Genomic DNA, 12270 nt, shown 5'->3' with positions numbered 1-12270 from the left:
TATCTTGCTGATGTATTGAATATTTTATACAATACTTATATGTTTGCAAGGTCACACTTGTTGCACTTTCAGTCTCCATAAGACCTCACATATACAGTCATAGAAAATACAGACAGCCCAGCTGGCGAGGCTCAGTGGTTGAATGTCGACCTATGAACCATGAGGTCATGGTTAGATTCCCCATCAGGGCTTGATCCCCACTTTGGGGCCTGCAGGAGGCAGCCGATCAATGATTCTCTCTCATCATTGATGTTTCTATCTCTCTTTCCCTTCCCCTTTCTCTCTGAAATCAATAAAAAATATATTAAGAAAACAGAGAACTGTAGAAGCACTGAAATCAAGTGTCCACATTTTCTTATGTACTAACTGTGAGAAAAGATAGTTTTGTAATGAATGAAGTCAAAGTACTTGTAGTATTTTAATTAATAATTTAAAGTGGTCTGATTAATAGTGCCATCCAACACAATACAAATTTATCCTATTGATGTATATGTAACCATCCCTATTCAGACATCTCCCTTTCCCACTACTTTTTAGTATTGAGACATTTAGTTAAGGAGAGGGTGTACAATGTTTCTCTCATCGATGTTTCACTCTCCCTTCCTCCCTGAAATCAATAAAAACATATTTTTTAAAAGTTTATTTTAGGATAATTAAATACGTACAGTATAGATAAATGTATGTAGTTACATTTTAAACTATTAAATTAAACAAACTGAGTATAATTTAACAGGCAAACCATACAAATATGAGTGGACTCTCTTCCTAGCTAGGGTATTGTGTTGGAAATAGAATGAGAAACCAGATCAGAATCTCAATCTCATCTTCTGGTTTTTTGTTTGTTTTTTGTCATCTGCCATACACTGTTGTCTCATGCCATCCTCTCTGTTTAAAATATTTCTCTACAAGCATCTCAGTGTCTTATTACACTATTTCTAGGGATTTTCTGGAAATTTTTGTAAACTCGGTTTATCCACTTTCATTCTTATAGTTCCTATGCTGCTTGTGACTTCTATTTTTTATGTAGTGTTTCTCTCTATACCCTGTATTCTGTAATCCACCCTGCCACTTCTCCTTTAATCTCTCCTATGCTACTGACACCAGCCACACAGCTCTTTTGTTAAGGTCCTTTTTTTCCTACACCTGAACAGTGAAAAACCTTAGGTATCCTTCATCATTTGAGCAGGAAAGGACTGATTTCAGTACAGAAAAAAAGCAAACTTTTCTTCTGTGTGACACTTTTTATTTTTTACTTGAAAGCCACAGCAAAGTAACTGGTACATCAAAAACCACCTCAGTGTTTTGCTCTGAACTATCTCTTATGTGTTTCACAGAGCCTTTCACAATGTACATTTATATTTAGGAAATTCTAGAGCTTTTATAATTTGCTATGTTTGAAATAATACTTGAATATAGAGGAGCACTTTGACATTTGAAAGCACTTGAATGATATGATTTCCAGAACTTTGCTAATTACTTAGTAACATTCTGTGAGAGAATAGGCCCTGGGACTTTAAAGAGGACTGAGTGCTTAATGTGATAGAAGATAAATAATTCTCAAAATATGTTAAAGCAGGGGTATTCGTTATCTATTGCTGCATAACAAACTATCCAAAAATTTAGCAGCTTAAAACAACAAACATAATCTCACAGTTTCTGAGGGTTGGAAATCCAGGCATGGCTGGTTTGGGTGGTTCTAGCGGAGGGTCTCCTGAGATTAGTTATCTGAAGGTTTGACTAGGGCTGGAGGATTTGAGTCCAGGATTGGCTCAATCGTATGGCTGTTGTCGGGGACCTTTAAACCATTGACACCTGAGCCTCTGAACAGTTGCCTGAATATCTTTAAAACATGGCAGCTTGCTTTCCTCAGAGTGAATAACTCAAAAAATAGCAAGATAGATAAAAGACACAGTATCTTTCATAACCTTGACTTGGAAGTGACATACCACCACTTGTGCCGAATTCTATCACAGACCATCCCTGACAGTGTGAGAGGAGATTACAAAGGACATGAAGATTAGGCGGCAGAATCATTTGGGGTCCTTTTGATGGCTGGATACCACAGCCAGAAATCATCATAAATTACACATAGAAAGTGTAGATATTTTGATTTTAAAGGAATAACTGCGTTCTTTGGCTAATCTTTTGATGTAGGGTCAAGATCTTTACTTGGAATATGGATTCACTTGGTATTCTGAGATAACTTTGTTGCAAAAACTACATCTGTAAATCATCACCTGGGATTTCCAGTTTCCCTTACTTTTAAAGGAGAAAAATGTTACCTGAAAGCAATGAGTGTCGATTCCCCTTGATTTTAATAATCTTGTACCTGATCTAACTCTCTTTGCTTTTATATTTCTTTTTGTAATGTTTATGTAATTTCAATAACATGCAACTGATATAACCAAGTTTGAGAACAAAACCAACAAATTCATGATAAATGTGTTTTTACAGATTGGCAGATCTTGGGTTTCTAAATGTGTTCTCAAACTTAGCATGTTCAAAACAGAGCTCCTGGCCACACCTGCCTCAGCCTCCTCCTCCCATCTTTCTCATCCCAGGAAATGACAATTTCATTCTTCCAGATCCCCAGGCCACAAAGGTCTTTTCCACACACCTCATATTCAATGTTACCAAAATCCTACTAGTTCTACTTTTTAAAAAATGTACCAAGAAAAACAAATGTGCCGAGCGTTTCTCAACTATCACTGTGGCCCAAACTCCCATCACCTGTCATCCTGATTATCGTGGAACCCTCCTAATTGGTCTCCCTGCTGCAGTTAGTGTATTTGCAGCACATCAGCCAGAGTGAGCATGCTAAGAATGTCAGGTCAGCCTGGCTGGTAAGGCTCTGTGGTTGTGTTGACATGTGGACCAGGAGGTCTCAGATTCCCAGTCAGGGCACATGCCCGGGCTGCAGAATCCTCCCCAATGGGGGATATGCAGGAGGCAGCCAATCAATGAGTCTCTCTCATCATTGATGTTTCTATCTTGCTCTCTGAAATCAATTATATTTATATATTTAAGTGACCTGTAATAAACTTTTCTATTAAAAAAAAACACAAGTCAGATGATGACACTACAAAATCCACCAATGGCCACTCATTTTATTCAGTAAAAAGTTACAAAACGGGTCCTCCACAGTCCGCCTCCTGCACCACTCCACCTTCTATTATTTCATCCTCTGCCTACTCAGCTCCACCCCCACAAGCCACCTTGCTCTTCCTAGAACAAGTCAGATAGACTCCTCCTCTGGACCTTTGTGCCTCTGACTGCTCTTCCCCCAGATTCTCCAGCCATTTACATAGCTCACTGCCTCACTTTCCTCAAGACTTCTACTCATCTGAGACCTTCCCTAGCCACTCTGTGTAAAAGTACAAAATCCACCCACCTCATTCCCAGCATTCCCTGCTTCCCTGCTCTGATCTTTCCATATTGCATATCACTCAGTACTACATAGTTCGTTTATTTGCTTACTGCCGGCCCTCCTCCACCAGAATGTATGTTCCATAACGGCAGGGCTTTTTATTTGTCTTGTCAGTACTGTATTCTCAGTATCTAGAATTGAGTATTTGTTGGCTGAATGATGAATTGATGGGAGAAATAATGGGCTTTGCATGTTGTGGATAGCTATCAGTTTTATAGTTAGAATGGAGAACTTTGTTTAATCTGGTGAATCTGTTTAGAGGATATCAGTGAAGAGAGCTTCTAATCCTTTAAATCATAAAAATAAATGTAATTATAAGTTGATGAGTATAGGAAGGAAGAGGGTGGAATGAGTTTATAACAGAGCAGACTGATATAGATTGGAGTGAAAGAAAGACCCTCTGAGAAAGCAACATTTAAGAGGACAGCAAACGTTTATGTTGAAGTTAGGTAGGTAAAGAGTGTGGGAAAGAGGATTTCATGCAGAGTGAACGGCCTGTGCAAAGATCCTGAGCCAGAATGACCAAGTAGAGTTCCATGAGCTGAAGGTCAAGGTGATGGTATTGAAGGGTGAAGGGGGCTAACGAGATCATCCAATAGCTGTTTTAATTACCGACCTAGAACTTTAATTGAAGAAGGGATGGTTTACACAGAAGAATTTTCATTCTGAGTAAATAGTGAATGGGGATGGGGTGGAGAAGAAAAGTTATAGGTAAGAGTAGATGCTTTTTCAACATCCCTGAAGATGTAACCTGTTGTCTGCTCAGTGCTAGACGTTGGAAGTGGTTGTCCCTGGTTTATCTGTGTGGAGGCTAGTTTAATTCTTAAATTACTTTGTTTATATCCACTTTCAGCATGCAGTGAAGCATTGAAGATCTCTCCCACCAGAATGAACGCCCTCTCTGGATGAGCATTTCCGGTTTTCATGTGGGTTGCTTGATGGGTGTAACTGACAAGTTTTTTTTATTTTTTTTTATTAGTTAAGGTATTACAAATGTGTCCTCATCCCCCCCATTAACCCCCAACCTCCCCCCCACACACAAACTCATGCTCCCATCCCCCCGTTGTCCATGTCCATTGGTTTGGCTTATATACATGTATACAAGTCCTTCTGTTGATCTCTTACCCTTACCCCCGCCCTCCCCTACTTTCCTTCTGGGCATTGATAGCCTGATTGCTGTTTCTCAGTCTTTGGGTCTGTCCCTTTTCATCAGTCTATGTTGTTCTCTATAATCCACAAATGAGTGAGATCATGTGGTATTTATCTTTCTCTGACTGGCTTATTTCACTTAGCATAATGCTCTCCAGTTCCATCTATGCTGTTGCAAAAGGCAAGAGTTCCTTTTTTTTTTTTACCGCAGCATAGTATTCCATTGTGTAGATGTACCACAGTTTTCTAATCCACTCATCTGCTGATGGGCACTTAGGCTGTTTCCAAATCTTAGCTATGGTGAATTGTGCTGCTATGAACATAGGGGTGCATATATCCTTTCTAATTGGCGTTTCTGGTTTCTTGGGATATATTCCTAGTAGTGGGATCACTGGGTCCAATGGGAGTTCCATTTTTAGTCTTCTGAGGTAGCTCCATACTGTTCTCCACAGTGGCTGCACCAGTAACTGACAAGTTTGTGGTCCAGGTTGAAAAGGCCCTTCGGGCCCTGACCGGTTTGGCTCAGTAGATAGAGCGTCAGCCTGTGGACTCAAGGGTCCGGGGTTCGATTCCGGTCAAGGGCATGTACCTTGGTTGTGGGCACATCCCCAGTAGGGAGTGTGCAGGAGGCGGCTGGCTGATCGATGTTCCTCTCTCATCGATGTTTCTAACTCTCTATCCCTCTCCCTTCCTCTCTGTAAAAAATCAATAAAATATATTTTAAGAAAAGAAAAGAAAAGGTCGTTCGGTGCTAAGATTCCCAGATACCCTTATGTAGGTTTAGAAAGGCCAGAGATGACTGGGTTCAATTAAAGAAAGATAATGTAATTACTTCCTTTTATTCCTCCTCCCCCTCCTTCTCTTCTTCCACTTCTCTATATCGACCACTCTCTTTGGAGTTAAAGATCAGAGCCAAGAAAAGGGGAGCAACCAAGGATAAAGTGGTCCCTGGGCTGCTGCCCTCTGCTCTCAGTCCGCCTTAGAAAGCTGGCCTGGAAGAGGAGCTGCGAGAAGGAGGCTCCGGGGCACGCCGGCTGAGGGCAGCGGGAGGCCAGCGCGGCCTAGTTATCTGTTCCTTTCCAATATCGCCCCTTTCTCACCGGGAAGGCAGCCTCCCTGCCCCTGGGAGGTGGAGGCCGACGCAAGGTGAAGGGTCAGTTTAGAGACCCAGAGCCCGGCGACAGGCGGCTTCTGGCGGAAAGTTGGCAGCCACCGCCCCCGTCGCCGGCCTTCCTCCTCGACTCTCCACCCCTCTCCGGGCGATACGGCGGGGGTGGGGGGGCTGGGGGGACTGGCCTTGTGTTTTGGAACAGCTGCTGCCGGCGCTGGGCCCGCCTGGAATGCGGGAACAGGCTGCGCACCAGGACTTTTATGGAAACTTGCTGCTGGAGACGGCGGCGGCGACAGCCAGAGGGCTCCCGGCGGCAGGAGCGGCGGCGGCGGCGCCCAGACCCTCGTCCATTCCCAGGCGCAGGACGCGCGCAGCCTCTCCACGCGCTACGAGGGCCATCGCTGGTCGCAGCTCCCGGAGGGTGAGAGGAGTGGCGGGGGGAGCGTGGGACGGGGGTGGCGGAGGTGTCGGGTCTCCCGGGGGAGCGGGGCGGGGGGGAGGGGTGTGGACAGGGAGACGCTCCCCGCGCCCGGCTTCTGGCCGGGCTCCGACGCGGCCCCGAGCGCACCGGGCTCGCTCCGACGCGCAGGGCGGCCGCGGCCGAGTGCGGAGCTGGGTCAGCCTCACTGTCTCTCACGGTCCCCTGGCCTCCGGCCCCGGTGGCGGTTTCCTTGCCCCGCCGCGCCGTTTCAGCGCCGTTGCACCCTGTTCGTTGAGTTTCGGGTGCTTTCTCTACTCCTGCAGGGGAAGAGCCTCCGTGCGCGCGGCGGGTACCAGTCCCTGTGCTCTACCCGTGGGGTCCAGGCAGGTAAAGTTCAGGGGCGTCCCCCGCCGCGTCCCCCGGGCGCGTCCTCCATCTCGCCAGCTGTGCATGTCATTTTTCGGAGAGATCATTCCTGATCGGTCCCTGCGGACGCTGGGGCGTGAAGTGTGATTTAACAGCCTATCCCCCACCGCTCCTGCCAAGGGATTCTTTTTCGGATTCCGTCCGGGGTGCGATGTAGGGGGTTGTGCAAGGAGAAGTTGGAGTGAATCAGGTAGTTACCTCTTGAAACCTGCCTTGTCTATATTTTTTGAAAACGCCAAACCATTCCAGTTGTGTAAACTGTGAAACGCTCTACAAATGCTAAAAATGTATTATTGTTGGCATTTGTAAAGAAAATAACAAGTCGAGAGATGACTTGATTATTGCAGTGGCTTTGAGATCTTCATTTTATATTTATTAAAGGTCCATAACTTGAACAAAGAGCTGGGGGAGCGGGGGGGGGGGGGGTAGAGGGAGAGAGAGAGACGGAGAGAGAAACAAGAACAAGGTAAAAATAGCATAAGGCCATGTCCTAACAAAATGTCTGTCCTTGGGAAAGAGGCAGGTAAAGAAAAGAAGTAAGCCGTTATAAGAAAGAAATTCGTTCCCTGAGGAAAGCAATGGGAGCATCATTCATCAGCTAAATTTTGTTAATGAATTCATGTAACCGACCCATTGGCTTTCAAGTCACAACATAACTATGTGTTGGATAGTGTGTTTAAATAAGCTTAAGTATTTACACCATCTTAGTCTCTTAGTCACGCAACATTGAGTGAGCCACATTTATTTTTCCCCCTAATCCTCCTACAGGTTAAATTGCTTCCATATTAAAAAACCTCAGAATACACATAAGTCTCTGAAGTTCTTTTGAGATTTGAGGTATGATAAGGGGGAAAATGCATAATAAATCAAATTTAGGGACAGGTGTTTTTTTTTTGAAATATATTTAGTATAAGTGAACTTTGATTATTCAATGTAGTTAGTTGAGATTCTTCCTCACAGGTATTAGGCCCCTATTTTTTGAAGATATTTTATATTTTGACTGGAATAATTGAAAGAAAAAATGTGTACAATTCTATAATTTATCTGCAACAACTCCCTTAAAGAGCCCTACGCAAAACCACAAAAAATTAGTTTAAATACAGTTTCCTGCAGTACAGTATTATTGTAATTCAGCTTTAATAGAAGATTCACACTTTCAAATCCATTCAAAACTGAAATAGCAATTTTTCCTATTCACCTTACAATGAATCTGTGCTATTTTTGAAAATCTGATATATAAGACTGATCATTGTGAAAATGTATGTCATCTTGAGATGAACATATTTAGTATTAACAGAGGGATGTATTATCTAGGTTCTTGAACAGTAATTTCCCCCTGAAACTACACTCTAAGTATTTAGGTTAGGGTTTCATTCATGAATAAAATGAAAACTATATATATATTTGGGAGAGATTAATTGGGGATTTATTCCTTAGAACCCAAGTGGCTGGGGATGACATATTTCATTTAGAAAAATAAAATGTATTGTTATTTTTGAAACACCCTAAAGACAAATAAAAGTATTGTTTAAATAAAAATACATATCTAGCCTGGCTGGTGTGGCTCAATGGATTGAACGCCATCCATGGACCAAGAGATCCCCAGTTCAATTCTCTGTCAGGGCACATGCTTAGCTTGTGGGCTCAATCCACAGTAGGGGGCATGCAGGAGACTTTCTCTCTCTCCCTTCTTCTTTGAAATCAATAAAAAAAAAAAAGGAAGAAAAAAATACATGCCAAAATGAAAGAAAACAATGCAGTAAATGTAGAAAAGTATGTAACAGATGGGCGATGTCTGAAAGTTTTTACAGAAGAGAGGACTCAGTACATTTTATAGTATGTAGGCCACACACACACACACATACACACACACAGACACACACACACACAAGCACATCATGGCAGTCTGTAATTTGAGGGAAAATGATCTACAACATGCTTAACAATTTCACATATATCTGCTCTTATTTAATCAATCTGTGATCTACATCGCTTGTATAGTTTCATGTTCTCTTTCTTCTGGTTTTATAATTGGAAATTACATATAACATATACTTGGAATTGCTGTATTTTCTTTTTCTACTTAAATAGGGCACAATTCGGCTTGACTTATGGTAGTATACTTTTTAAACTCTAGGATGGGTGGATCTTTATCCAGAAATCCAATTAATTTGTTTTAGTAAAATTTGTTTTTTATTATGAAGTTATAATAAACCATACTATAGTTATGATTAAAAGTTATGAAGAATGGAAAAGGGGGTATCAAAATCTGACACACCAACTTTTATGATTTTGTTATATTTCCCTCTTTTCCCTATGAGTATGATTTTTTTTCTTGCTTTGCCATATGTAAAAGCATCGGATGCAGTATCTTCCATCTAGTAAGTGTTCAATAGCTAGTTCTTTTTCTCTTCCCTTCTCTTCCCTTTTTTTCCTTCTTGTCATCACTTCCTTTTTGCTCTCAGATTAAAAGACAGGTAGATAGGGGCTCCCTAAGTCAGGTTTTGAGGTTGGCGAAATTTGATTTCCACCTTCTTTTCTGTGCCTCTTGTCTGTCCTTTTCTCCCCTTTGACTCTGCCTCCCTCTTTCTGGTCCAAATAGGCTTCTCCTAAAAATTAACAAAACAAACAAACAAACAAAAATGGGCTTCTCATTTGTCTCCATTTCCTGTTTATTTAGATCAGGGGCCATGAACTGGCAGCCCAAAAGCCACTTTCAGCCACAGACATGCTTAAAATTTGGTACATTTTATATTAAAATATGGATTCCCAGCCTCTCTTGAAAAATTGGAAGAAGTTGGCAAAACAGAGTCCACATTTCTTCATTGCAACAATATGCTGGGACTAAGCAGTGGCTCCCCACTCAGACAGGGTGCACACTCTCTTTTTCACACAGATTCCACCATTCCCTGTTGTTTTATATCTTAGTCATCACTCATTTACATTACCTATCAATGACACTACTAACATTCACTCACATTACCTGACCCTAGTCTAAGTCAGTATGAGGGCAAGTCTGAAGTCATGATATGAAGGGAAGTCTGCGGGACTTGGCATTAGGAACCTGGACTTTAAATGTCATAGATATATTTAGATTAGCCAGCCTTCTCTTAAACAATACTATTATAGGAATGGGAAGAAGTTAACATTTGTTGACACTAATTGCTAGTCAGTTTGAGTTGAAAGGGACCATGCATAGCTAACTAAAACAAAATATTTTAACTGGTGGGATTTTAGAAAGCATGGAGGAGATATTTCTGGGAGAGACCCCCAGAGGTTTGCCACAAAAAGGAGTTAGCTACTATTCTGTCTCCCCACCGCACCCATTCCCAGCTATGTCCTTCACTGAAAGGCCTTCTTCCACTTGCCGAGAGGCACAGTCTCCTCCACAGATTACTACATCCATTTGCGTAGTAATAGATGTAGTAATCTGTAATCAGCCAACTTCCTGGAGCCCTAACTTTCAGGTTTTTCATATCTAGTTTAATGTAAGCTCACTCCATTTTATTTTCTATTATTTCATTTTTATTCATTCATCATAGGCCCTCCTATTGGAGATATTAATCATACGTTTTATTTGGGTTGATTTTTAGATCAGACAATTGTCCTGTTATTTCTTTGTCCTCCATTCACTTGCTCAAATATGAATTGAGTTTGTACTGTGTCCTAGTTGTTGTGTGAGACACTAAGGATAAAGAACAGAGTAGACGGGGCGGGCTATAAGGGGTCAATGGGAGGAAAAAGGGGACATATGTAATACTTTCAACAGTAATGATTTTTTAAAAAATAAAAAGAACAGAGTAGCCCTAACCGGTTTGGCTCAGTGGATAGAGCATCGGCCTGCGGACTGAAAGGTCCCAGGTTCAATTCCGGTCAAGCGCATGTACCTTGGTTGCAGGCACATCCCCAGTAGGAGGTGTGCAGGAGGCAGCTGATTGATATTTCTCTCTCATTGATATTTCTAACTCTCTATCCCTCTCCCTTCCTCCCTGTAAAAAATCAATAAAATATATTAAAAAAAAAAAAGAACAGAGTAGAGCAGTTTTGACCTTTCAGGGGCTCATAGTAGGTGAGTGCTCTTTGAAAAATACCACATACAGTCATATGAATGCAAGGTATTGTATATTATTAATACAGAAGATTGTCAAGGCAGGTTGAAAATAAGAGTCTTGGTTATCAGTAAGGAATGGTGTATGAGTAAGGAAAAAAATCTCACTATGTCAAATAGGTAGAATAGGATGTAATCTCATATTTTTGAATTGTGATGAGGTTTATGACAGGTTTTGTAATATAATTTTAAAGTATAAAGTTACACCTTCATTAATTAAATCATAAAGTTATATTTAAATTTATATTGTAATACAAGTGAAATATAATAAAAATGTAGACAAACATTTTATAAAGCTCAAAACAATGTTGTTGTTTGTTCCAAAGACTGTAAAGAGGTAGGTTTTAACAATTACTTGTAGTGTATAGTTAAGTGTTCTATCTAAAACCTTCTTAAAAGTTAAGACAAAGAATATACTTGATGTAGACTTAAAGCTGTCACTCTCCTGACAATTCTGTTCTCCTTAAGAAACTAGATAATACATTATTCACACAATGAAACAGTTACTGAAAATGACAGCTATAATTTAAAATTATTTTCTTAATTCCTGCATTATTTGCTCTTGAAATATTTAAATTGCACATCTAAAAGTCAAGAAAAGTTAACTAAATTTAGACAGTTTAGAGGTCAAACATAGGTTCAATGAAATTCTATAATAGGAACATTAGCATGTATATTTTAACATAGATCTCTTGTACTTTATATTACATTCTACTATGGGACTTACATATTGTCTGACAGCTTGAACTTCAATTATTTTATAACAGCCCAAAAGTAAAGTATGTTCTGTTCTTGGAACATTTTATCAGGCCAATTAGGTCATTTTCAAAAACTTTTTAAAGCTTGTCTCACTAACTGCTATGCCAGTTTGTACTAATCAGTATTTACTGTTGGAGATTTTATATATATGCATATATATGTGTGTGTGTGTGTGTGTGTGTGTATATATATATATATATATATATATATATATATATACACACACACACACACACACACACACTGAGTGGCCAGATTATTATGACCACCTGACGTTTGTAGGCAAATTAGCTATAATTTTGCGCTGAAGTTGCTAGAGGGCCAGACCATTATAAATAGGGAAGCAGGTTGTTTACCAGGACAGAAGTGATTTTTTTCTGAAGATATGGGCAAACAATGTGATTTAACAGCCTTTGAACGTGGGATATATTTGAATGTGAGTGGCCAGATTATTATGACCACCCCATCAGTACTTCGTTGGGCCACCTTTTGCCTTCAATACTGCAGCGATTCTTCTTGGCATTAACTCCACGAGATGTTGAAAGGTGATGCGAGGAATCTGACACCATGTCTGATGAATAGAACAGCCCAGTTCTGTGAGATTTGATGGTTGTGGAACCAGCTGCCTGATGGCTCTTTTAACTTCGTCCCACAAATGCTCAATTGGATTGAGATCTGGTGATTGTGGGGGCCACCTAAGCAAGGTAAAGTCTCCCTCATGTTCTTGAAACCACTCCTGCACAATACGAGTACCATGGCATGGCGCATTGTCTTGTTGGAAGAAGCCTTCTCCATTGGGATACGCCATCAACATGATAGGATGAACTTGATCAGCAACGATACTTAGGTGTGTTGTGCTATTCAGACGT

At 40.9% G+C, this 12270-nt stretch overlaps 1 protein-coding gene across 7 annotated transcripts in view; it reads left to right on the top strand.

The window, feature by feature from the left end:
- Positions 1-5852: 5852 nt before the first annotated feature.
- The window catches only part of NEXN (nexilin F-actin binding protein), a 42742-nt gene continuing 36324 nt past the window's right edge, over positions 5853-12270 (top strand). For 2 of the 7 annotated variants that reach the window (XM_059689103.1, XM_059689101.1), the window contains exons 1-2: positions 5981-6108; positions 6432-6495. Coding sequence is in view for 3 of the 7 variants with exons in the window: in XM_059689097.1 (XP_059545080.1) it covers positions 5948-6108 (161 nt within the window). In the remaining 4 variants the exon portion in view is untranslated. Of the gene's footprint in view, positions 6109-6431; positions 6496-6588; positions 6725-12270 lie in introns of those variants that run through there. The other 5 variants (XM_059689099.1, XM_059689100.1, XM_059689097.1 and 2 more) reach the window with 4 other exon arrangements.

This window comes from Myotis daubentonii, chromosome 3 (assembly GCF_963259705.1).
Source record: "Myotis daubentonii chromosome 3, mMyoDau2.1, whole genome shotgun sequence".
NCBI classification, from domain to species: Eukaryota; Metazoa; Chordata; class Mammalia; order Chiroptera; family Vespertilionidae; genus Myotis; species Myotis daubentonii.
The sequence above is the reverse complement of the archived record's forward strand: the minus strand, read 5'-3'. Positions and strand labels throughout refer to the sequence as shown.